The 26,426-nt window shown below is 45.5% G+C and overlaps 1 protein-coding gene across 1 annotated transcript in view; it reads left to right on the top strand.

Moving 5' to 3' along the window:
- JPH1 (junctophilin 1) overlaps positions 1–25,798 on the top strand; it is a 168,687-nt gene extending 142,889 nt beyond the window's left edge. The window contains exons 4-6 of the mRNA XM_088471427.1: positions 11,950–12,590; positions 20,845–20,945; positions 22,627–25,798. Coding sequence (XP_088327553.1) covers positions 11,950–12,590; positions 20,845–20,925 — 722 coding nt within the window. The 3' untranslated portion in view covers positions 20,926–20,945; positions 22,627–25,798. The remainder of the gene's footprint in view (positions 1–11,949; positions 12,591–20,844; positions 20,946–22,626) is intronic.
- The last annotated feature ends 628 nt before the right edge of the window (positions 25,799–26,426 follow it).

Raw genomic sequence — 26,426 nt, 5'->3', positions numbered from 1 at the left:
ATTCCGGCCACGCCCCCCTGCTATGCCGACCTGGCTGTTCCCTCCCAGAGGGTGTAGCCAGAATGTCGGCAAGCATGATTCAGTGTATTGTAAGCTTTCTCTTTTCTGGCCAGAAACAATGCAGAAGGATCGACACATCATTATCCGTCACGCCCTGAATAAAAGCAGGTTTCCCCAGAGTATGCTGTAATTCAAACGTTTACATATGCTGCCGAGTATTTACTAAAACATATTTATCAATCTTATTACATTCTGTTGAAACCAATCTTCCCCTTAGACCAGTTGTGGCTACACTTTGACCTCTGGCGATTCCACAAAACCAGATGACCACTACCTCTTTAATGCTATAACTGGAGTACTTCATTTGTTGTGTGAGGAATGATTTATTTTTATCCTTTGGAGGGAGGATGCTTTTGGGTGATAAGTTGCTGTCCTTTTTACGTGAGTGATTTAAAGAGTGAATTTACTTTTTTTTCTTCTATTGCGTAATGATACCTTATTTTGTCTTCTTGGTCCTTGTAGGAGGCTTGGGTTTAGGGCAATACTTCCACTACCTGTATTTACCTTGGATACCTGGACCTTTATTTATCACAATGTAGTGACCAGTGCATCCCCTTTTCTTGCTTCCAGTGCATGCTAAAAATGGACTGTTCTTTATTTAGCTCAAGCATAGGCAACCCTATGAAGGTGGTAAGCAATTATGTTTTGAGTGGCACGTGCGTGGCAGGCCCTCTCCTACAGTGCGCACTGCGCTGCTCATCCCGTCCTGCTCCGCCTTCTTCCCACACCAGGGAGACCACTTTAGTACGGGAAGCCCAAGTGTGGCCTCATACCCAGTGAAGCCTAGGCCTTTTGTGAGTGAATTCTGACACATTTAGTCCTGTTCACAATTGAATAACAGGAAAAAATCCTGAATCATATCTTCATCTGCAGACTAAAAATTATGCAAACTACTGTAGGGATGCCAGGAAGCCAGTAACCTTTTTAGCAGCCATCTATTATGTAAAGGTGAGATGCAGCTATTTACAACTGCAGCTTGTACTTTTTGTTTTTTCTACTTCAGGGTCCATAGGGTATCCACAGGATACCTTGGGGTATAGGTGTGACGTCAGTCGCAGGGCACCAAAGAGTTAAGCTTTCAGCCTCCCAGGATGCACTAGGTCCCCCTCCTATACCCCGCCCCCAGGCCAAGGCACCTCAGTTTAGTTTGGTGCCCGGCCGGAGTCGGGTGCACCTGTTGGAGTGGGGGCTAGAAGAGCCCCTGAAGCTTATTCTTCATGCAGCTGTGGCTGCACAACTGGATGAACAGCATGGACAGTCAGTCCTGACGTCCATGCTGTCTTCCCTACACCCCGCCGGTACCAGAACGCCGGTACTGATCCGGGGATGCTGGTGGGCGTCTGGGGTCACAGCTAGCGGTGACCCCAGATGCTCCGGACCATGGCCGGATTCAAGGGGGACAGAGGTAAGCAGCGGGGTCCCGCGGTGGGTCCCCGCTGATCACATGGTCCTAAGTCCCCAGGCAGGGGGCTCCCTGGGGACTGGCTGCAGCGTGGAGCCAGGCGACCAACCTGCGCTTCCACTACCCCCTGGGACAGCGGACCGCAGCAGAGCGGTAGCGCTGCGGCGTCCCAGGGGTTAAATGCATGCCAGGGGAGCGCGCCTTCCCTGTCTCACAGCCGGCGCCTCCCCCGCTGCACACAGCCCTCTCTGCACTGTGCTGACTGGTCCTGTGTCAGCGCTCCTCCCCCAGGCCAGCTTCTCTCTGCTCCTCGGCGGCCATCTTCTCTGCAACGCATGGTGAACGCTGCTGGAAGTCTGGAAGGAAGCATCGTGGTCTGGGTCCCCCCGCATACCTCTCCTCCGCTGTGGTCAGGTCTGTGTATGCAGCGCTGTGTCCTACCAGGCCCTGTGTCTGTGTAGTTGAGTGATCAGCGCTGTTAGTGCAGGAATTGTTATTTTTCTGCATTGTATGTGACTGTGCTAGCGCTGCTGCCTGTAACTATTCTTCACTAAACTGTCAGCTTTATTACTGTCCCTGTTCTTTCTGCTAAAGCCCTTGCGGTGCGGTGCTGCAGGGTGGTCTCTCGCCTATTTAATACTTAATTGGTGAGAGAGGTCACATACGTGGTGCCATCATGTCTGAAAGTGATTTTCCCCTCCGGCTACAGTGTACCACGTGCAAAGTACCGTTAGCGGAGGGGGAGGGTAGCGCGGAGGGCCTTTGCCGGCAGTGTTGTCCATGGCGCGGCCTATTACGGTTACAGCACCGGTACAGGAGCCGCCCTGGGCTTGTTTCGCTCAGGCGTTAACAGCTTTAGTGGGCCAGTTAGCTCCGCAGCCCGCGTTTACTCCGATGGGTTTGTCCCAGCAGTCTGTGGTGTCGTCACCCATGCAGGGGTTCCCACGACAATTGGTGGTACCCCACAGTCTCCCTATTTCCCCGCTCCCGGGTTCTCAGGAGCCAGCGTGGGTTAACTCCCTGACGAGTTCTTTACAGCACTTGTCGGATGTATTGCAAGGGGAGTCTGTGATGCGGCCTCATAAAAGGCCGGTGGCGTCTCTGTCCGCTCCTTATGAGGATGACGAAGGGACGTCTGATGATGGGGAGATTCTGGATCCTTACGATCAGGAACCTTTCCATACTAAGGACGCTGATGCTAAGTCCAAAGTATATATTCCTGGACTTATTCGGGCGGTCCGCACAGCCTTGGTGATTGAGGACGAAGTTCCCCCAGCGGCTAAATCTAAGTATGCCTTTTTCAAAGATGTGAAGGGCGATGCCACAGTCTTTCCTCTTTCGGGTCAGTTGGTGGACCATTTAGAGGAGGCGTGGAAACAACCTGGCAAAAGATACCAGCCGCAGAGACGCCTGGCGGTGGCTTATCCGTTCGCGGATAATTATTTTGCTAAGTGTGAATCCCCTCCACAGGTGGATTCTCACGTGACCCGTCTTGTCCGTAGTGCCACATTGCCGATGCCATCCATGTCCTCCCTTAAGGATGCTACGGACCGCAAGGTAGACATCTGCCTGAAGTCCGCTTATTCCCTTGCAGGGGGGGCAGCACGGCCGGCTATGGCCATTTGCTGGGTTGCCAGAGCGATGGAGCGCTGGGCGGATTCATTAGAGGCTTCTTTTGAATCCGACTGTCCGGCCGAACAAGCGGAGTTGATTGGCAATCTCCGTGATTCGGCCACCTACATCAACGAGGCGGCTCTAGACATTAGTACTCTGGTGTCTAGAATTTCTTCAGCAGCGGTAGCTGCTCGTCGCACCTTGTGGCTGCGATCCTGGAAGGCGGACGCAGATCCAAGAAAGGTCTGGAAGCGTTGCCGTTTACCGGAGAAGTTCTCTTCGGTCCGGATCTGGATAAGATTGTGGCCACGCTGGCGGCAGCCAAATCTGCTTGTCTCCCGTCGGCCGCTGCTCCTTCTGGTTCTGGACCATCGTCCTTTCGGTCATCTAGGGCCCAGGGCAGGCCCAAACCACAGTCGTTTCCTCGACAGGCTGGCCCTAAGAAATCGGGCAAGCCCCGGAAACAGGCATGGAGTACCAGACGTCCGGCCCCCAAGCCAGATGACAAGCCTGCGGCCTGACGGTCCGGGTCTCCCCTTGGGGGATCCCAGGGTGGGAGGCCGCCTGCTGCAGTTCTCCCGGTGTTGGTCGTTCACTACGACAGACACTTGGGTTCTGGAGGTGGTCTCTCACGGGTACGCCCTCTCCTTCCGGCACAGACCCCCGGCTCGATTCTTCACCACGGGTCTACCATCAGACCGGAACAAGGCTACGGAGCTGCGGAAGGTATTGCACACTATGCTCCAGGCTGGAGTTATAGTGCCTGTTCCATTCTCCCAGAGGGGCCAGGGTTTCTATTCAAATCTATTTTTGGTACAGAAACCCAATGGGTCATATCGTCCGATTCTCAACCTCAAAGCACTCAACAAGTCTTTGCGGGTCCCGAAGTTTCGGATGGAGACCCTACGGTCCATCATTCTGGCGCTGGAACCTGGGGACTACATGGTGTCATTGGACATACAGGACGCTATGGCGGTCATGGCGGCTTCTCTGCGGCTGCAAGGAGTCCGCATGTTGCCGTACTTGGACGACCTGTTATTGGTGGCAGGATCTCCAGAGCTCCTGTTACACCACTTGGACCTGACCATTGCACTGCTGCAACGGCACGGCTGGCTAATTAACTGGCAGAAGTCCACTCTAATCCCGTCTCGGAGGATTCTGCATCTTGGAGCCTTATTGGACTCGGGACAGCAAAGGATCTTCGTGACGGAGGACAAGATCTCTGCTTTACAGTCAAGGGTGCGCAGTTGTCTGCACAGCCGCCGGGTGTCCTTACACTCGGCAATGAGGTTACTGGGCTCCATGGTGTCGGTGTTCGACATGGTGGAATACGCCCAGTTTCACTCTAGACCTCTGCAGCACCTGATCCTGTCCAAGTGGAACGGGCTGCCTCAGTCTCTGAAGTTCCAGACGATTGTGCTCACCCCGGAGGTTCGCCTGTCCCTTGCGTGGTGGTTAAAGATGACCCACCTCAACAAGGGACGTCCGTTCTGGGTTCCAAATTGGGTCCTGTTGACAACGGACGCCAGTCTTCGAGGCTGGGGAGCAGTTTCGGGTCCACACTTGTTCCAGGGCAGGTGGACACCGACAGAAGCGGAGCTTCCAATAAATATCTTGGAACTCCGTGCGGTCTTCAATGCTCTCCTGCAGGCACAGCGGTTTCTCCAGGGTCACCCGGTGCAGGTCCAGTCGGACAATGCTACCACCGTGGCCTACATAAACAGGCAAGGAGGAACTCGCAGTCGGGCGGCTCTCGTAGAGGTCTCTCGGATCCTGGTTTGGGCGGAGCGCAATCTTCCGGCCATATCAGCGGTCTTCATCCCGGGAGTGCTAAATTGGGAGGCGGACTTTCTAAGTCGCCAGGACGTTCATCCAGGGGAATGGTCCCTGCACCCGGACGTTTTTCAACTACTGGTGGACAGGTGGGGTCTTCCAGAAATCGACCTCATGGCGTCCCGGCACAACAACAAGTTGCCGGTGTACGGGTCTCGCACAAGAGACGAAGGGGCGTCTCTGGTGGATGCTCTGTCCGTCCGGTGGACGTTCAGGTTCGCATACCTGTTCCCTCCGGTCTCCCTTCTTCCACGGGTAATCCGGAAATTCAAACAGGAAGGAGGGACGCTCCTGTTGATAGCTCCCGCGTGGCCCAGACGGCACTGGTTCTCAGACCTTCAGGGTCTGTCCGTGGACAGTCCTCTGCGGTTGCCGCTACGACCGGACCTTCTGTCTCAGGGTCCTTGTCTTCACCCGGACCTGACTCGGCTGTCTTTGGCGGCGTGGCTGTTGAGACGGCCATGCTGAGGTCCTGGGGGTTTGCCAGCTCTATGCTGTGTACCATGTTACGAGCTCGGAAACCGTCTTCCGCGAGGATATACCATCGCGTGTGGCATACGTTCTTCCAGTGGTGTCGACCGAGAGGTTATGCACCGCGGGAGTTTCGTCTGTCTCGGATTCTCGCCTTCCTGCAAGCGGGACTAGATCATGGGCTTCGCCTTGCTTCTTTGAAGGTACAGGTTTCGGCCCTATCTGTCTGGTTTCACCGTAGGATTGCTACAATCCCGGATGTGCGCACCTTTATGCAAGGTGTTCTCCGTATTCAGCCGCCCTTTGTTCCACCTGTGGCGCCTTGGGATTTGGCTGTGGTCCTGAGGACTCTCCAAGGACCGCCGTTTGAACCACTGGGCTCAGTGGATATTAAATGGCTAACAGCTAAGACTGTTTTCCTTCTGGCCGTTGCTTCAGCCAGACGTGTTTCTGAGTTAGGGGCTCTTTCTTGTAGACCCCCTTTCTTGGTTTTTTTCATGGGAACAGGGCAGTGCTCCGCACTCGGCCCGAGTTTCTCCCCAAAGTTGTTTCCCAGTTTCAGGTTAACGAGGAAATAGTTGTTCCGGCCTTTAACTCACCGGGTCTTTCCGTGGGTGAGGCCTCTTTGGATGTTGTGCGGGCCTTAAGGACTTATGTGGACCGCACTTCTTTGTTTAGGAAGTCGGACGCTTTGTTGTCCTCTATGGCTTCTGTAAAAAGGGTTGGCCTGCTTCAAAGCAAACTTTGGCAGCCTGGATCCGTATGGCTATTTCTGAAGCTTATCTTCATGAAGGCCTACCGGTCCCTCCTTCTCTGAAGGCTCATTCCACTAGGTCTGTGGGTCCTTCGTGGGCAGCTTGACGTGGTGCCTCGGCAGTTCAGATCTGCAAGGCTGCTACGTGGTCTTCTGTCCATACCTTCGTGAGGTATTACAGGTTTGACACCTTCGCCTCTCAGGATGCTTCCTTCGGGCGGCGGATTCTCCTTTCTGCACAGGAGCGTCCCCACCCTTAAAGGATACTGCTTTGGGACATCCCCAAGGTATCCTGTGGATACCCTATGGACCCTGAAGTAGAAAATATGAGATATGGTAAGAACTTACCCTTGTTATCTCTATTTCTACGAAGTCCATAGGGTTCCACAGGACTCCCGCCCTGTCGCACCTGTGCTGCAGATGGGCTTTGCTCTGGTCACCGGTTTTCCGTCTCCCTCTGGTGAGAATGTGATTCTTGTATGTGTCCAGATCTTTGTTCTCTCTCTTCCTTCTCCTCCTCCGGCCTATGGCTTGGTAACTAACTGAGGTGCCTTGGCCTGGGGGCGGGGTATAGGAGGGGGACCTAGTGCATCCTGGGAGGCTGAAAGCTTAACTCTTTGGTGCCCTGCGACTGACGTCACACCTATACCCCAAGGTATCCTGTGGAACCCTATGGACTTCGTAGAAATAGAGATAACAAGGGTAAGTTCTTACCATATCTCATATTTTCGCAATGTGTCTCGTTTTTGGCCATAAAAATAATTTGCTATTGTTCGTCCACAGAGACGTGAGCTTAAATGGACATGTAGATGGGTTAGGGCATGGTGTGGGCATATAGTCGCAAATTTAAACCATATTTGCCAACTCTTCCGGATTATCAGGGAGACTTCTTCAAATAGCAGCAATTTCCCTGATTGCACCTTAGCCCCATTAAGAAGCTGTTTAATAGCCAGAGTAACCGCCGTGTACAGCACGGACAGCAGCTAGACAGACTGGGAGTTACTCAGTAAGCTGCTGGTAGGTTGGCACAGGTATCTGGAGCCATGCTGACTGCAGTGTATCCAACAGCTGCTGGAGGGTGCATGGTGGAGTATCCATAAAGTGAACACAACGATCGAGGTGGTCCCACAAATGCTTCATTGGGTTTAAGTCCAGGGAATTAGGGGAACTGGGAAGTACTTGAAAGTCTTGGTTGTGCTCGTCCAACCACTGGCGGACATTTCTAGCCATGTGATGTCGCATTGTCTTGCTGGAAGATCCAATCTGCCTCAAGGAAAACAATCAGCATTATATGGGTGTTTGAGCTCTGCAAGGATGGATTCATATCCAAATCGGTTGAGGGTGCCTTCCACATGGATGAGTGGGCCCAGAAAATGCCATGAAAACATTCCCCAGACCATAACGCTGCCACCTCCAGCAATGGTTGCAGGGTGTTTGTTCTCCGATGTTTCTCGCCTGACATGCCAACGTCCATCCGTTCGATGAAGCAGATAACGTGACTCAACGGAGAAGGCAACCTTTCGCCAATCAGCGGAGGTCCAATTCTAATACAGGCGTGAAAATTTAAGCCTTTTCCGCCAATGCACCTTCTTTAGCATGGGTGCAGTGACCATCCGTTTGCTTCGGAGCCCCATACGTAGCAGGGTTCGCTGAACTGTCGTTTTAGACACGTCTGGTGCCCCCCAGGTTAATTTTGACACCTGCTAGACTATAGTGTGTCGGTCGGCCCTCGCGCACCTTCGTAGCCGACGTTCTCTGCAGTTTCCACGTCGGTCAATGGTGCCATTTGTCCGATAATGATACACCTTCACCACAGCGGCACACAAACAGTTCACAAAGTGCGCTTTTTCAGAATTACTGCTACCCTTGGCCCGAATGCTAATGATCATCCCTTTTTGCAACTCTGATAAATTGCCCCTTTTACCCATGACGGCAACGAGTGATGTGTGCAGACGCCCTACCGCACTCCTTATATACCCACCAAGCCAGCATACAGTCCTAATAATGTGACTCGAGTGTATGCGTGTGTGTGTATATGTGTGTGTATGTGTGTGTATGTATATATATATATAGATAGATAGATAGAGGATAGAGATATATATATATATTATATATATATATATACACATACATACATTCAAATGGGATGATTTGAAAAAATTTCCTGCATTGGTTATAAGGCACAATGATCCCTATGGCTACATGCATTTTCTGAACATTATCAGTTGTGTTTTTATCAATAGATATAACGAACTGCTTTGGGGCTCATTTACATTTGGATGTAAATCAATTTTTTCACACGCCTCTCAGTTATAGTAGTGCAGATGTACAGTGTTGCTTTCACAATCTCCCTGAAATGCTTTTTCAAAAGTAGGCAAGTATGATTTAAACTGATTGGACGAAAATGTCTTAAACACTCATTTATGCAAAGACGCTAAAACCTGTATTTTAAAAGTCAAAATACAATGCAATGAACACTAATTTTACTCAACTAAAATATGCTGCATACTCTTCTAGGGAAGGGGAAGGCTGAATGAAGCCACGGCCCAGTCTAGGGAAGGGGAAGGCTGAATGAAGCCACGGCTTAGTTTAGGGAAGGGGAAGGCTGAATGAAGCCACGGCCCAGTCTAGGGAAGGGGAAGGCTGAATGAAGCCACGGCTCAGTCTAGGGAAGGGGAAGGCTGAATGAAGCCACGGCCCAGTCTAGGGAAGGGGAAGGCTGAATGAAGCCACGGCTCAGTCTAGGGAAGGGGAAGGCTGAATGAAGCCACGGCTCAGTCTAGGGAAGGGGAAGGCTGAATGAAGCCACGGCTCAGTCTAGGGAAGGGGAAGGCTGAATGAAGCCACGGCTCAGTCTAGGGAAGGGGAAGGCTGAATGAAGCCACGGCTCAGTCTAGGGAAGGGGAAGGCTGAATGAAGCCACGGCTCAGTCTAGGGAAGGGGGAAGGCTGAATGAAGCCACAGCTCTGATCCTGTACATGCAAGGGGAAGGGAGCGCTGTTGCAAAATTGCTTTTGCGACCAAGTGAATCGGTCGCAGAACTTTTTATCAGACACATTTTGCCATTTCGTTTGCGTTCAACTCTGAATAAGACCCCCAATAGCTAACTGATAACCCATGTGTTAATACCATAATTGTCTACTTCTGAATATTTTCAGGGAGATTGTGGTAATATTATAATGTACTGTAATGTAACAGAAGACTATTGTACATTTTAATTGTAGCATGATATCCGGCTATGCAGACATGGAAATGTATTAAGGGGGGCATCCACTACACAATTTTAGCAGGCGATTGAACGATAACAATGTCATTATCGTTCAATCGTTTAAAAATCGTTTATAAATCGTGCAGTGTTGGTCAGTAACGATCAACGATGCGCGCTCCCGCTGGTCGTTTGATCGTCTCGTCAGTTGACCGAACATGCAGGTCAATTTCACTTGATCTATTGAAGATCGTTTGCGAATCGTTTGCAAATTGTTCAGACTGAAAGATAAAATTTGAAGGGAAAAAATCAAGGGAAAATCGCTTAGAGATTGGACAGGGAGTAGATCGTCTAGTGGATGTGCCCCTTTAGCCTACTAAATGCAGAAATGGATGAGATTCCAACAAGTGTGTTTGGTAGTTTAAAGGGCAGTCATTTAAAAGGCAAAATCAACTTGGTTAGCCTTTTAATGATTGTCCTTTTAATAAATCGGCCAGACTAACCAGGATCTTGCAGATGCCTGCAAGTCACAGGCTATTACATTTCCCTCAAGGCCTTTTCTATTAGGTATGCGATCTCCATGATATTTGAAGGTGAAATTATGTGCAGCAACTTTAATGGCGGACATTTCTCCATGTTTTGTGCCAAAGGTCAGAATTCAGCATCCTGCCGATGATCTAATGATTTGTACTCATACTTTGCCAATCTGTAACCTACATACAGTGATGGCAGCCATTTTGAGAGCTGAGCTGTTCATGAGAATGCAGTTTTTATATTCGCCTAGAAACAGTGCCTCGTAAATTCTGATTGTGAAGTGTCTGAGTGATGACACTGATTTACTTGTAAGTAAAGTAGCCTGCATTCTTGTGAATATTGGTCATGAGATGCCTCAGAGTCTTATGGAGAATGGCAGAAATAGTTATAGTCGCCTACACTCACTGAGGATTGTGTAGACGGCTGAAATTTAAGTTTGTAGTTAGTCATCCCCACACAAAACACCTAAGAGTTCTTAAAATATCAGATTAACAATAGTCTCCGTTACTGTGTTAAAAGTGGAAATTACGTTTAGTAATTACCCTTTTATTCACCTCCCAAATTGTTCTAGGTTTCCATCCTTTTCCACATTTTTTTCCCAATTTGTCATTTATTTTTAAATGTGCTGAATAGTTATCCTATCAAGGCAAAATGAATATATGTGTGTACATATAATATTTAGGCGCACATAAAAAATGACTATATACTTGATGATGTCTAAAAAAGAAGAAAGCAGCTCCTAATGTGGTATTCTGTACTACACACCTAAATATACTAAAACAATAAAAATCTGGATCTATAGTCAGTATCAAATTAATAAAACTGATACATCAGTAGTGTATTTGACAACTCTGACCAGCCAAACAAAGAGCGCTAAATTGTAATAAAAATTAATTTAATACATAATTAGATAAAAATAACATAAAAATAACACACACACAAACATACACAAAGCTAGTGATTAATAATGAGAATCGTCTAACTAAGCAAATTGGGTACACCTCTGCAGTAGGTGTATCTCAAAAATTGCCCCAAGAAAAAACAATTCCACCATATGGTTTTGATTATCCGGGTAGGTAATGTGTTTCAGACATCAGAGTCACTATAATTTAAATCTCACCCTTTAAGGTATAAATACGTTTGTTTTGAAGTTGGTACTTAATAACAAAGCACCAATTAATGTCAGTCATCTGCAGCAAGTGATTCTGAGGTTCTTCAGCATATCTTCATTGGTATGAACCTTAGTCACAGTAAGATAAAGTACCCTCCATACACGTGTATTAAAGACTGGTTCCCATAAATCAGTTGTAATAATGTGTCTTACCGCCGGCCGGCTGTTGCACAAAAAGTCCTGCTCTGTCAGTAGAAAACAGACGGTTGTCAGTAGAAAACAGACGGTTGTCAAACATTGCCAGTTGTCACTCGCAAAGCTGCATTGACCTCAGTTAGGCTGATGTGACGGGTCTCACACGTGTATCCCCGGAGATAGTTGGAACATACGTTGTTGGCAAAGTGTGGAAGAAACCAGCTGGTAGGTATGTAAGGGAAACCCTTACGCGTTTCTCCGCTGTGAATATTGGCGGTTTGTAAGTTTATCTGCTGCACTAAAAGTTGACTGCCAGAAAATAAGTACAGATCTGTCCTCATTCACCTGCAACTTTTCTCGTCATATTGCGCAAGGCGTTTGACGTGACTTAGGCGCTCCGTCATGGATAGGGATTTGTACTTTTTATTCATTTTAGCAACTTATTTGCAACTTAGTCACATACAAAGTCGCTAACAGTGTGCCAGGCATACTAAATTAGGACTTTTTCCACAAAGGAATTGGTATAAAGCTTAACAATACGTGGCACAAGGCATGGCATCTGTAGAAAACATAATTTACAATAATATACAAAATGTAAACCATTGTAACAGTAACTATTTCTAGATCAAATTATTAAATTGATTTATATGTAGTCTTTATGTAAATGTGGAATCCGGAAACATGGCAACCTGCCCATTATGGAATGACTTTACCTCGATGCTTTCACACTATGCAAAATTTTTCAATTTTTATTTCTTATATCATTTCAGGGCCAGATTACATCAGGCAAAAATTTCAAGAAGTTATGGAGGTTAAAGAGAATATTGAGGAAAAGTTGCCACCTAAAAATCCGCCTTCTCCGAAAGAGTCGCCACATTTTTATAGGAAAGGAACTACTCCGCCGAGAACACCAGAAAGAAAACGAAGGCAATCTTCACAGTCTCCTTCACAGGATTCAAAGAGGAACAGTTCTAACGCTGTTCCCATGTCTCCTCCCATTCTTGACAACAAAAGTCTATCCATTGAGAATCTGCCCGCTTCTTCCAATAAATCATCCCCTCCGAAGGCTCCTGTGAAAGAGGAGACCATTGCCAAGCCATCGCCAAAAGCTTCACTTGCTCACAATTCAAGCAGCACCGGAAATGGAGAACTGCACTCCGACTTCCATAACTACTCTGTGAAAGTTAACCCATTATTGCCTTCAGGTGTAAAAGATGACTCCTACCCAATAAAGCAAATAACAATAGCAAATGTACCAGCGCCACTTAAACAGAGTCCCAAGAAGCCCCTGATAAATCCAGAAGCCAAAGAAAGTAAAGCAGAGCCAAACGTTAAGAAGCCCAATCATGTGTCTCCAAAGAAGCAAACCAATAATGATTCACTTTCACCTGTTGTAACTGAAATTAGCTCAGTAAGTAGGAACACACTAATGTCATTAATGAGTGTACCTGTGCCCTCCTTATACACGTGGTTTTCTCTTTTGTAACCTGTGTTTTTCCAGCAGGGCCTTTATGCCAAATAGGTGTTGAGTTTATTTTAGTTGTCTTCTGATGCGATGCAGAAGGGTTCTTTAGAATGTGTAGCTTATGACGCTGAACAGTGTATAGTAAAGTAATATTATAAGCAGACACAGGATAGTGCAATCTGTACGAATAGCAGGCTGACATGCAGGGTTATACAGTCTTAGACCAGCATCCAAAGATAGAAAGCACTTCAGAAATGAGGAAGGAATCTAACCAGATTCCATGTCTGAAGTACTCAACCGAGCGCAGTAGTGATTCACAGACCATAAATGATAGAAAAGTCAGCCTGAGCCTGCTTACCCTCATATAGGCAACATCAGATCACTACAGTACAGATGTTATGAGCAAAATCATTAAAAGTGTCATTTTCCTGAAAACGCTGCAAAAGCTCAAGTTTTGTTTTCATTTATATTGGTATAAATTACTGGTAGGTCTCTGTGTTAAAATGCATCCTTTTATTATTACTTTATTTCGTTACTATTTTCTACAATTATAAAGTGCTGTAGAGTATGCTGAAGCTGTATACATAATTGATGATGATAAAAGACAATTCATAAAAAGTATACATACAGAGAAGGCAGACATTTTATTATTATTATTATTATCATTTATTTATATGGCGCCACAAGTGTTCCGCAGCGCCTTACAAAGTACATAACAAATAGGTGACCAGTAACTTACAGTACAGTACAATGCTGGACAAGGTCATGGATAATGTACATTGCTACATTAGCAACTATAACACCCACATAAGCAGCAGAGCATAAGCAACCAAGTGTTAGCTGCACTAGTAGATGAAAGTAAAATAGGGAGAAGCACAAGAGGGTAGAGGGCCCTGCTCGTAAGAGCTTACATTCTAAAAGGGAGGGGCAGACAAACAGGTATGACACAGATTGGGCAGACTGGGAGGAAGGAGTATGTAGCAGCAAGTTATGATGAGAGCTGGAAGGCTTTAATGAAGTAGTGGGTCTTGAGAGCCAGTTTGAATGATTGTAGAGAGGTGGAGAGTCTGAGGGAGAGAGTTCCAAAGGTGAGGAGCAGCACGGGCAAAATCTTGGAGGCGGGAGTGGGAGGAGATAATCAGTTGGCATGAAAGGTGGCGTGTATTAGTTGAGTGAAGAAGGCGGAAAGGAGAGTGAAGGGAGATGAGATCAGAGATGTAAATGGGAGAAGATTGGGAGAGGGCTTTAAAAGTGAGTGTGAGAACCTTGAATTGAGTTCTGAAAGGGAAGGGGAGCCAGTGGAGGGCTTGTAGGAGAGGGGAGACAGTTGTAGAGCATTATTTTATAAAAATAACTGATTTTTTTCCTCTTTATTAACCAACATGTAGCCTGTTATTTAACATGGAGCTTGTAACATCACTATGGTATACGTCACTGATAAATTGATAGTCTGAATATAGGTTCATCCCACAAAATGGCTGCCACCTATATAATTATACAATGAAGCAGCTAATAATTAGCTCCCAGCTGTCCCTATTATAGCAGGACAGTCATGATTTGGAGCATAGAATAGAGTGAGGCTTACACGAAATTTCGACACAAGTAAGAGATTTGCAGGTTTGGGACGTTGGCTAATTTTATCCCTATTAAACACGTATAATTGTTGGGAGGTAAGATTTAGGTGTATATTTCTACTTCCGGGTCCATAGGGTTCCACAGGATACCTTGGGGTATAGGCAATGGTGGCAGACATCGGGCACCTCAGAGTTAATTTTTCAGCCTCCCAGGATGCACTGGGGTCCCTCTCCTATACCCCGCCCCCGAGCCAAGGCAGATCAGTTTCGTAGGTGCCCGGCTCGGAGTCGGATCACCTCTTCAGAGGGGGGCTGTTGGACAGCCCCTGAAGTTTTCTTCCAGCAGCTTTTGCTGCGCTGATATGAGCGGGCAGCATGGACAAGCTAATTAGAGGTCCATGCTGCCGCTCCTTTACCCCGCCGGGCCAGAACGCCGGTACTGATCCCGGGGATGCTGGCGGGTACCAGAGTTTCAGCTAGCGGGGACCGCAGTATTCCAGATTGTGGCCGAATTCACGGGGATTCAGGTAAACGGCGGAAACCTGCGGTGGGTTACCGCCGATTCACAGTCTTATTTGTCCTTAGGCAGGGGGCGCTCTGGGGACAGGCTGCGCGTGGAGCAAGGTACTGATCCTCCCCTTCCACTAGACCACAAGGGACAACGGGCTGCAGCAGTATGAAAAATGCTCCAGCGTCCCAGGGGTTAATAGCATACCAGGGGTGTGTACTTTCCCTGTCTCACAGGCGGCGCCTCCCCCGCTGCACAGTGCCTTTCCACAGCGGTCTTGCAGGCTGTGGCAGTGTTTCTCCCCCGGGCCTGTCTTCTATCAGCTCCTCGGTGGCCATTTTATAAAAGTGGCGAACGCTGCTGGATTCTGATACAGGGGGCATCGCGATCCGGATCCCCTGCATACCTCTCCTCCACTGAGGTCAGTGTATGCAGCACTGTTTCCTACCAGGCTCTGTGTCTGCGTAGTTGATCATAGTGCTTGTAGTGCAGGTGATTTGTTTCTGCATTGTATGTGACTATATGCTAGCGCTGTCTGACTGTACTTCACTTCTGACTGTCAGCCATTTTACTATCCCTGTCTTTCTCTCCCTTGTGGTGTGGTGCTGCAGGGTGCTTCTTGCCTCACAGTTAAAGTGAAAAGTGTTTTTCTGTGTGGTGCATCACATACACATCGTTTACACTGATCATGTCTGAAAGTGAACGTGATTATTCTCCTCAGCTAAAACGTACCACATGCTCAGTACTGTTAGCGGAAGGTGACTGAGGGTTTCTCACATTTGTATAAACTATGTATTTGTGAGAATTGTTATTGTACTGTGCCATATTTATGCAGTAAGTTCCTGCGGCTTGACAAGCATCAGACAAGACTAGTATTTTGCTTTTCCTACTATAATGTGTATATATGTATGTACAGCCAGGTGCATAAATATTGGGACATTGACAGAATTTTCATATTTGGCCTCTATTCACCACCACAATGGCTTTGAAATGAAACAAACAAGATGTGCTTTAACTGCAGACTTTCAGATTTAATTTGAGGGTAATTACATCCAAATCAGGTGAACGGTGTAGGAATTATAACTGTTTCTATATGTGCCTCCCTCTTTTTAAGGAGCCAAAAGTAATGGGACAAACTAAACAATCCTAAATCTAACTTTCACTTTTTAATACTTTGTTGCAAATCCTTTGCAGGCAATTACAGCCTGAAGTCTGGAACGCATAGACATCACCAGACGCTGGGTTTCATCCCTGGTGATGCTCTGCCAGGCCTCTACTGCAAATGTCTTCAGTTCCTGCTTGTTCTTGGGGCATTTTCCCTTCAGTTTTGTCTTCATCAAGTGAAATGCATGCTCAATCGGATTCAGGTCAGGGGATTGACTTGGCCATTGTATAACATTCCACATTTTAGTCTTAAAAAACTCTTTGGTTGCTTTTGCAGTATGCTTCGGGTCATTGTCCATCTGCAATGTGAAGCGCCGCCGTCCAATGAGCTCTGAAGCATTTGACTGAATATGAGCATATAATATTGCCCGAAACACTTCAGAATTCATTCTGCTGCTTATGGGGCAGGTATGTGAGAAGAAACAGCTACTTCTCCCTCCCTGGTAGTTCACACAGTGTTCACCGTCTCTCTCTCTATCTTTGTACAGAGACTGACTACTACCTCCAGTCCATGTTGCAGGGATTTCCCTTAAGCCAACATGGGGCACGCTTTAGGCGGAATCCGCATATTGCGCCCTTTCGACTACTCTTAGCTTCGGCGATGTAGTTTCGCGTGTATGCAAAGCTGGGTAGGCAGTCTGAGATTCGCCAAAGCGAGTAGTTTTCCAGTGCGGAACTTTTATGTGTACAGGGTATTCTGCGGTATTCCCTTCATCGGTGATATCACAGGAATGTTAGCTGCAAGTTATCCATTTCTTGTAGTTCGTTACATGCCTAGTGAGTACTGCAACCTTGCCTATGTTCTCTCGAATGCTACGTATCGCAAAGTGGTACTTTGTTGGAAGTCCATATACTCCCTTACAGGGGGGGACTTCCAGACCAGCTATGACTAAGCTGGGTAGCCAGAGAAAGGAACAGGGGGCAGATGCCTTGGATATATGTTAATGAGGCAGTCTTGGTTATAGGTCTCCTCACTTCTAGAATTTCCTCGGCAGCAGTGGCTGCGTGCCGCTCCCTGTGGTGGCGCTCATGGAGAGCTGATGCAGACTCCAAGAAAGGGTTGGAATGCTTACCCTTTAATGGTGAGGTCCTCTTTTGCCCTGAACTGGGAAAAGATTGTGAGCTTTTTGGCAGCAGCTAAATTTGCATGTCTGCCATCGGCCCAAGTTCCTTCAGGGTTTGGGACTTTGTCCATTTGGCCCTGTTGGGACCAGGGTAAGTCCAGAGAACAGTCCTGACGTGACGGGCCTCCCCCTGGGGGACCCCAGGGTGGGAGGCCGACTTCTTGAGTTTGCCCAGTGCTGGTATCAGACTACTACAGACACTTGAGTAGGAGAAGTGGTCTCTCACGGGTACGCTCTCTCCTTACGCAGAAGGTCTCCCAGCCGGTCTTTCACCACAGGCCGTTCAAGACAAGGCCCTAGAATTCCAGAAAGTAGGGCACTCTATGCTCCAAGTGGGGGTTATAGTGCCTGTTTCATTGCCTCTGAGAAGAACAGGGTTTTACATCCAACCCCTTTCTGGTTCTGACACCCAATGGGTCCTAACGGCCTATTCTCAACCTCAAGTCCTTCAAAAAGTCTTTGAGGGTCCCTTGGTACAGGATGGAGACCCTGTGTTCCATCATATTGTCTATGGAGCCTGGGGATTTTATGGTATCCTTGGACATTGAGAATGCCTACCTGCATGTCCCAGTTACTTTAGCTCACCGGCAGTTCCTCAGGTTCGCAGTGGTCAATCAACATTTTCAGTTTCAGGTACTGGCCTTTGGTCTTTCCACTGCACCTCGGGTGTTTACCAAGGTTATGGCAGCCCACCTGCGGATGCAGGGAGTACGCCTGTTACCCTATCTGGACGACCTTCTGCTATTAGCAGGGTCTATGGGGGTACTTTAAGGCCATCTGCAACGGACAATATCTGTGTTTATCAGCCAGCTTCGGCTGGCTGATAAACTGGAAATGGTTCCTCACAGACAACGAAGGATCTTTGTGACAGAGCAAAAGATCACTGCGTTACAGGCAAAGATTCATATTCGTCTTCAGAGTCGCCGAGTGTCCCTTCATTCGGCAATGAGGTTACTGGGATCCATGGTGTTGAATTTCACCTTGGTAGAATATGCCCAGTTTTCACTCCAGACCTCTGCAGAAGTTGATCTTCTCCAGATGGAATGGGGGTTCCCCCATTGGATAAAGACACGGACAATGGTGCACGGCTGTCTCTGGCCAGGTGGCTACAGACGTCCCACCTCAACAAGAGACGCCCCTTTTGGATCTCTGACTGGGTCCTCCTGACAACGGACACCAGTCTCCGAGGTTGGGGGGCTGTGATAGGTCCACACTTCTTTAGGGAAGGTGGCCGACAGCAGAATCTGCTCTTCCAGTCAACATATTGGTACTTCGAGCGGTATTCAGAGCTCTTCAGCAAGCTAGACTGATTCTTCACAGAAATCCAGTGCAAGTCCAGTCAGACTAACCCACCACAGTGGCTTACATACACCGCCAAGGAGGAACCAGAAGTCAGGCGGCCCTGACACAGGGGTCCTGCATTCTGGCTTAGGCGGAAGACAATCTCCCAGCCGTCGCGGCAGTGTTCATATCAGGAGTCCTCAACTGGGAAGCAGACTTCCTCAGCTGTCAGGACGTGCATCCAGGGGAATGGTCTCTTCACCAGGAGGTGTTTTAATTCCTAGTGAACAAGTGGGGCCTTCCAGAGATAAACTTTATGGTCCCCTGACTGTGTACAGGTCAAAAACAAGAGACGAGGAGGCTCTTCTGGTAGACGCTCTGTCGGTCAGGTGGACCTTCCAATTTGAGTACCTCTTCCCTCCGTTTGTTCTCCCTTCTTCCTCGTGTACTTCGGAAGTTCAAGCAAGAAGGAGGCAGGCTCCTATTGATGACTCCAGCGTGGCCCAGACGTCACTGTCTCAAGGTCCTTGCCATTACCCAGACCTGGGTCATCTGTCTTTGACTACATGGCTGTTGAGACAGCCCTTTTCAGGTCCAGGGGTTTTGCTAACTCTGTAGTTAACACCATGCTCAGAGCTCGGAAGCCTGCTTCTGCAAGAATTTGCCACCGAGTGTGGCATACTTTCTTTCAATGGTGTCGCCCTAGAGGCTATGATCCTCAGGTGTTTGGGATATCCAGGGTGTTGGCTTTCCTACAGGTGTGTTTAAATCACGTTCTTCGCCTTGCTTCCCTGAAGGTGCACGTTTACGCCCTGTCATTGTGGTTTCAGCATAGGATTGCTACTCTTCCTGATGTCCGCACCTTTATGCAAGGAGTACTTCGTATTCAGCCTCCCTTTGTTCCACCAGTGGTTCCTTGGGATTTGGCTGTGGTCCTGGGGGCTCTCCAAGGACCGCCAGTTGAACCACTGGGCTCAGTGGATTTAAAATAGCTTACAGCTAAGACATTGCTTAGAAGGGTGTCATATTTGGGGACTCTCTCATGTTGCCCTCCCTTTCTCATTTTTCTTAGAAATAGGGCGGTGCTTCGCACTCGCCCTGGTTTTCTACCTAAGGTGGTATCTAGTTTCCACATTAATGAGGAAATCATAGTGCCGGCCTTTAATTCCCCAGACCTCTCAGCTGGTGAGGGCTCCTTGGATGTGGTACATGCTCTAAGGATTTATGTTGACCGTACAAATTGTTTTCGGAAGTCGGACTCTTTGTTTGTCCTCTATGGTTTCCGTAAGAAGGGTTGGCCTGCCACTAAGTAGACTTTGGCAGGGTGGATTCGCATGGCGATTTCTGAGGCTTACATTCATGAGTGCTTTCCTGTACCATCTTCTGTTAAAGCTCATTCTACTCTCTTAGTGCAGGGGTCTTCAAACTTGGCCCTCCAGCTGCTGTGGAACTACACATCCCAGCATGCACTGCCACCTTTTTGATATAACAGCATGCTAAAACTATGTGCAGTGCATGCTGGGATGTGTAGTTCCACAGCATCTGGAGGGCCAAGTTTGAAGACCCCTGCTCTAGTGGGTCCTTCGTGGGCAGCTCGTCATGGTGTCTCTGCTGTTCAGCTCTGCAAGGCAGCCACGTGGTCTTCTGTCCATACCTTTGGGAGATATTATGCATTTGATACCTTCGCCTCTCAGGATGCTTCCTTCGGGCGGCGGATTCTCCTTTCAGCACAGGAGCTTCCCCACCCTTAAAGGATACTGCTTTGGGACATCCCCAAGGTATCCTGTGGATACCCTATGGACCCTGAAGTAGAAAATATGAGATATGGTAAGAATTTAACCTTGTTATCTCGCACCTGTACTGCAGATGGGCTTTGTTCTGGTCACAAGTTTTTCCGTCTCCTTCTGGTGAGAATGTGATTCTTGTTTGTTCCAGACTTTCTTCTCTCTTTCTTCTCCTCCTCCGGCCTATGGCTTGTTACGTAACTGATTTGCCTTGGCTCGGGGGCGGGGTATAGGAGAGGGACCCCAGTGCACCCTGGGAGGCTGAAAAATTAACTCTGAGGTGCCCGATGTCTGCCGCCATTGCCTATACCCCAAGGTATCCTGTGGAACCCTATGGACTTCGTAGAAATAGAGATAACGTAAGTTCTTACCATATCTCATATTTTATCAATTTATAGTGAGAAGCTCTTCCTCCTGTGAAAACTGCAGAGATTATTTCTTCCTATAAGCACATAAGGGGAAGCCTGTTCTAATAAGGACAGTGGTAATAAGAGTACCAATCACCATCACCTTAATAGCAGCACTGGGGCATGATGAATCTTCACTTTATAGATCCCAGAAATCACTGCTCTGAATTCTCACCAGTCATGGCTTATATATTGAGGTTTTCAATGTGTTTAAAATGTCAACTTACTCTTTCAGCTGTTTTACTCGAAATAAAGAACATTCTGTGAAATTTGTTAGTGGTATAGCTACTTTATTATTTATTTGGTTGCATTGAATGGAGTTATCCTACAAATAATGCTTCTGTTTTATTACTTGCAGAGACCCAATTCAATCATGATTGCGCTGGTCATGCTTCTAAATGTTGGGTTGGCCATTCTATTTGTTCATTTCCTCACCTGATTGGAAGGCTGCTGGTAAAGGTAAGCATCGTCTCTCTTGTTTTACACTTCTGCATTTACCACATTTCAGCTTTTTAAACACGAAGTCTATGTACCCATATATGGACAAAGGAATCTCTCTGTCCTAGTTATTATCATCTGGATATTGCATACTACATGGTGGTTAAGGAAAACAAGTCCATAACAAACAATATGTGGGACAAGCTGGACTGCATCTGTCCTTCTTTCTGTTTAATACACTTAAGTACCCTCTATACTGTATGTGCTGCATAGTAGTGGTGGGCAGACCATGTGCTATCCCAGGCTGGTCTGATACAAGGTAGTTAATGTAATACCATTTGGAAAATGCTGCTCTTCTAAAGTCAAAGAAAAATTTAAAGGGGCCAGTTCAGAAATTAATGCAAGTCTGTTTTGTAGATGAATCTTGCATCTTTCACACCACACAGAGCCATGCATACACATCTGTGGGCCATTGTGTGCAGCTTAGTCACATGTCCACTTGCGGCTGAAGGGGTGGTAATGGGATGTTAGCACTTAGGCACAGTGTAGTGAGGCCGTGTACTCAGGATTGCAGGCTGTGCAATGCGTAGGCGTAAACTAACCTGTTTTCAAAACCATTAAGGATATTGATGGTGCTAATGAGCCCTGGTGATGATGGAGGATATGAAATGAAACAGAGTACAGATAGGGGCAGCAAGATCACATTAGATGTCTGCATACAAGTGAAAGTGCGCATTTATTAGCGTGCACGTAATGCAAGTGCGATTGAGTCCAACTCCTTTATCTACCCCAATGTGTTCAAGGCTGGACCTGTGCCCTCCAGTTTTCCTCCTAGTAAATTCCAGGTTTCATTAGTTGGACATAATCATTTATGGAAATCTTTATTTTAAAAGTTACTTCAGTGTGTATTAGCATGTATGTGGCAGAACACATGACAGTATAGCCTCCAATACAGTTAGGTCACTCCCTCCTGCCACATCCTTAGCTTTCCTTTCCTTGACCTTGTTTGAATGCAGCTCGTCATATATTTGTGTGTTGTGCACCTGCTCACTGCCCAATAGTCAGCAGCTCCCATGTTCATTGTCTGGCTGCCAGGCACAGCTTCTATCACTGATGATCCCCTTTTTTCTCCCTTTATTCCCTAATGCAGTGGTCCTCAGGATCCCACACAGTTGACATTTTCCAGGTCATCTCACAGGTGTACAGGTGTAGTCATTACTCTCTGACACATTTTAAAAGATCCACAGATATATATTTCACTTGTGATTCTGTGAGAAGACTTGGAAAACGTGCACTATTTAGTGTCCTGAGGACCGAGTTTGAGAACCTGTGGCATTTTAAAACGTCACTTGAGTTCTACATTTTAAACCACAATATTGCCAGTTACGGTATTTTTTTACTGTTCTATTGCATTACACAAGGTATTTTATGTGTGTGTATATTGCTATCCAGTACAGTACTGTGATTTATGTTTTAGTAATACAAAATACCGGCCAAACCATATACTTTTTAGCTGTTTTAACAAAATAAATGTGTGTTTTTACGTTAACATGGTCTTTATTTATTTTTGTTCCTCAGTGTATAGAGGTTTTCCGTGCTAGACAAAGTAATAGTGTGGTGAATTACATGCTGCCTTCTGTTTTTTTTTTCCCTTCCTTATTTTTAGTTTGGGGTTATTTCTATCCTATCTCTGTCTTTGTAGTATCGTCTGGACAACCGGAGATGTCGGCACACAATTCCCGTCACTTGTGTCATAAGCCGTTTTTATGGCACTTATCGAATATGGATGCGGGAAAAAGAAGGCTTGGACTTAAGTTTGAGAAGCAAGATCGTTGAAACTTAAAAAAAAAAAAAATATTGTATATGTATGTAAGCCTCTGGGCCTCGGGCCTTTTGGTAGTGATTTACTGCTTGAGTTCCACAGAAAAGGGGGAAGTCGTCGGCCATGATGGAAAGGCAAAACAGAATGTGTTGAAACCGCCTAGTCAGTGAAAGTGGCCGCTCTGTCTGTCCCAGCAGAGTGTGATTGAACTGGAAATGTACAGACCAGCACTTTCCGTTGACGGAAGCAAACAGCTGCCTTACTATTTTGCCACCTGACGTTTATAGAGTGGAGATAGGGATACACTGCCAGAGGAATGTGCTCAGAGGATTTGCTGTGGATGCTGTTCCAAAGCTTTGCTCCTATCTCAGAAGAAATAGTTAGCAGCATCACTCACCAGTCTTATTCCATTACCTGCTGCTTTTAACATCTCCTGCAGCATTCTGGAAGATAGGTTTTCATTTGCTTGTGCATGTAGGCTAGTTTCTCTGTTCATATAAACCTTATGGATAGCCATAATCACTCACCCCCGTGACAGGGGAAACAGGGACAAAGTCTTCAGTTTGACACACGGAATTTGCAAATAACAAACTGTTGCTGTTATCTTTTATGCTCTATTTATACAATTGCACCCATCCTTTACGCATCCGTTCCTCGGAGCGTGAACAAGTATGCATTCGTATGCTGCTTGTCCAGTAGGGGCCTGAGGCATGAGGCACAATATGACCTCATGCCTATTATTTCTGACGTCCTATATTGGTTCAGCCCAGAAATTGGCCGCCTCTGCTGCGTTAGAGGTAACTGGTGCATGTTAATGTCTTTCGGCTTCATTTAAATTTCTTCTGTACACCGTTGACGGCATAGAAGAAAACCATTTGGTCACTGATTTTTTTTATTTATTTTTTTTAAAGCTTGTCTGCCCCCCCCTGAGCTATGTAGTAATACTATAATTTCTCAGCATATGTACAAAAGTGTACGTGATTAAGGGCTTGACAAACCACAGGAGCCACAGCTAGCACCTAAAGTTATGCTGATATATATATATTATAAAAATTATTTCATAAAGATCGATTGTAAATAGTTTAATTTGCATCCATACTAGTAATTTAAAGAAACTAGGCTGGCACCTAAATTCAATTCTTATTTGTACATCCCTGCAGTGTAAAAATATATATACATATAATTCTATATGGATACATAATTCAACAACCAGAATACATTATTTGGAGACTGATATACACACACGTATACACAGGTGCATGTATGTGCAATAGTTTTAGTGTAATAATGTAGTGTAGTTAATTAATTTGGGCTGTACCCCATCTTATTTTCAAGATGTATCTTAATTTTAATAGTTTGCCTAGAACTTTTTTGTTATGTCTAGAAGGGCCGTTAAATAAAAAATGTGAACACTATTTAACAGGGGCATATCTACAAAGAGGTCCTAAATGGGAACCAAATAATGCCCATTTTAAAAATGTTTAGTCTCTTGATTCTTCAGTCGTCCTTGCTACTGGAAGACAATTAGCACAATAAGTAAAATTTTTACATTTATTGCACAATTAAAGGGAAACAGATCATCTATATTGGATCATTTTAAATGTACATTTAAAAAGCTAATATAACAGCTAGAAGTGTATAACTGATAGCTAGTTTTACTAATTTACTGTAATGAGACTTTGCATGATTGAATGGAGCAAGAGATGTAAAGCAAGAATAAGCTGGTCATTGGATTTGCACGCACAGGAATTCCAAACCAGTATATCAGAGAGGAATGTTTTTGTTGGAACATTGATAACAGACAGATCCCTTTTATTTACAGGCATAATGGGAAACCCATTATGGCAATGTCCCTTTAAAATCAACCAGGTTGTCGTCCCCCCAAAAAAATCATTGACTCTATATAGTGAGTGGTAGCATGTCATAAACGCTATCAACGTCCGAGCTGTAGGTGTGCCCTCCTTAGTGTCTTAAATGGATCTTTAAATCCAAGCTACAAGTGCTGGTTTAATGTGCAATTGGTTAGCACAGCACATATAATATTTTTATATTTAAGAGCATGTTTGTTTACTAGCATAGATTATTTTTTTTTTTATTATTATTATTTTTAACATTTGCGGGGGTTAATTTTTATTTATTTTTTACTTTTGTGGGACGTTTTTGTTTTTTTCTTAGTTTTTTTTTCTGTCTTTGTTAATGGGACAAAAAAAAATTTAACTTGAACCACTCTTCAGAAAAGGGCTTGGATAGAAAATATATAGCTTCTCTCTATAGAGAGGTTTTACTAGGTTGATCTGTAACACGTTGTAAGTAGTCTGCATGGCTTAATGCAATGCTGAGTATTACTGGTATTAGCTATCCGTTTGAAGTATCATATTACGCATGGTGTGAATGAAACAATAATACTGTAGCATTGTTTATTTTTCATATTAGATGTCATTTGGTGGGAGGGGGTTTAGTTTTTTTGTTTTTTTTTGCCAACCCGTTGTGTGATCAGCCTGTAATAAATACTGATAGAAATAAAATGTATATTAAAATATTGTTCTATATAGTTTGTTAGAGTATTAAAAACACTGAATTGTTATTTAAACATATATATATATATATTTGCCTCCTGTATAGCCCAGATGCCTCTTTGATGGGAAGTCTACACATTTCTTACTGAAATATTGATTCTTATAAATGTTTCCCATATTTTTTTCCTTAGAGATAATGGGTGATAAACCACTTCTAACAATGTTTATAAATGAAATAAGCATGTTGGTTAAATTTATATGTATGATTTATAGGCTTTTATAATAACAAAGCTGTAACAGAAAATGTTGGTATTTTTCTAAAGATGTGCACAGCTGTATTTTACATAAAAAATGTTATTTATAATTGGTTGTTATACTGTACACTACATTTTGGACAGCAAGCAGTCTGCCAATGTTACTACCAATGGAATGTTATTTAATTTCCATGCTTGAGAAGTTCCCTTATTTATAATCCTGAAACTAAAATGTTTAATTTATGATTTTCAAAACTTCACTTGATCCAATAAAAATGTTCATTATCCTCCCCGTTGCCTTTTCTTTGTATATTTTAACAAGGTGTACATATGATATATATAATATTTATTTTTATGCAGTATTCTTTTAATTTTCCCATGTCAAAAAAATTGGACAAATACAATTATCTCAGACAACTTATAGAATAATACACATTGCACATCATAGTTACATACCTAAACACAGAAACAGATCAAGGCGCATAAAAAAAAAAAAAAAACAGTACATACAGTATATTACCATAGAGCAAGCATCCTAAGCACAAAGGTTGAAAAGCGTTTTTTTTAATTCCTTAACCTAATTTTTGCAGGATTGCTTATTGTGTATAAACCAGTGTTTTGAAGTTTCTGTGTCTGGAAATAGGTAGCATAATTACTGACCAAACTAGGTATACTAATACATTCATGCACGATTAACAAAATCTTAAAAGTATAGGGTGAGGGAGAGGGATGACCTCCCCACCCCTGGTGTGCGCGCCATAGGAAAACCCACCACAAATTCTCAGTGGCCCTGGGCATATTTTGGGAAATACTGGTTTAAATCAACTTGGTTGCTGGTCTTCTTTTACGCCGTAAAACAAGCGCAGTAGGCCTGATTGGCATGCAGCTCTGTATGCAGCCGCGTTTAGCG

Source organism: Taudactylus pleione, unplaced genomic scaffold, assembly GCF_031769625.1.
Source record: "Taudactylus pleione unplaced genomic scaffold, aTauple2 ptg000114l, whole genome shotgun sequence".
In the NCBI taxonomy this organism is placed as follows: Eukaryota; Metazoa; Chordata; class Amphibia; order Anura; family Myobatrachidae; genus Taudactylus; species Taudactylus pleione.
The sequence above is the reverse complement of the archived record's forward strand: the minus strand, read 5'-3'. Positions and strand labels throughout refer to the sequence as shown.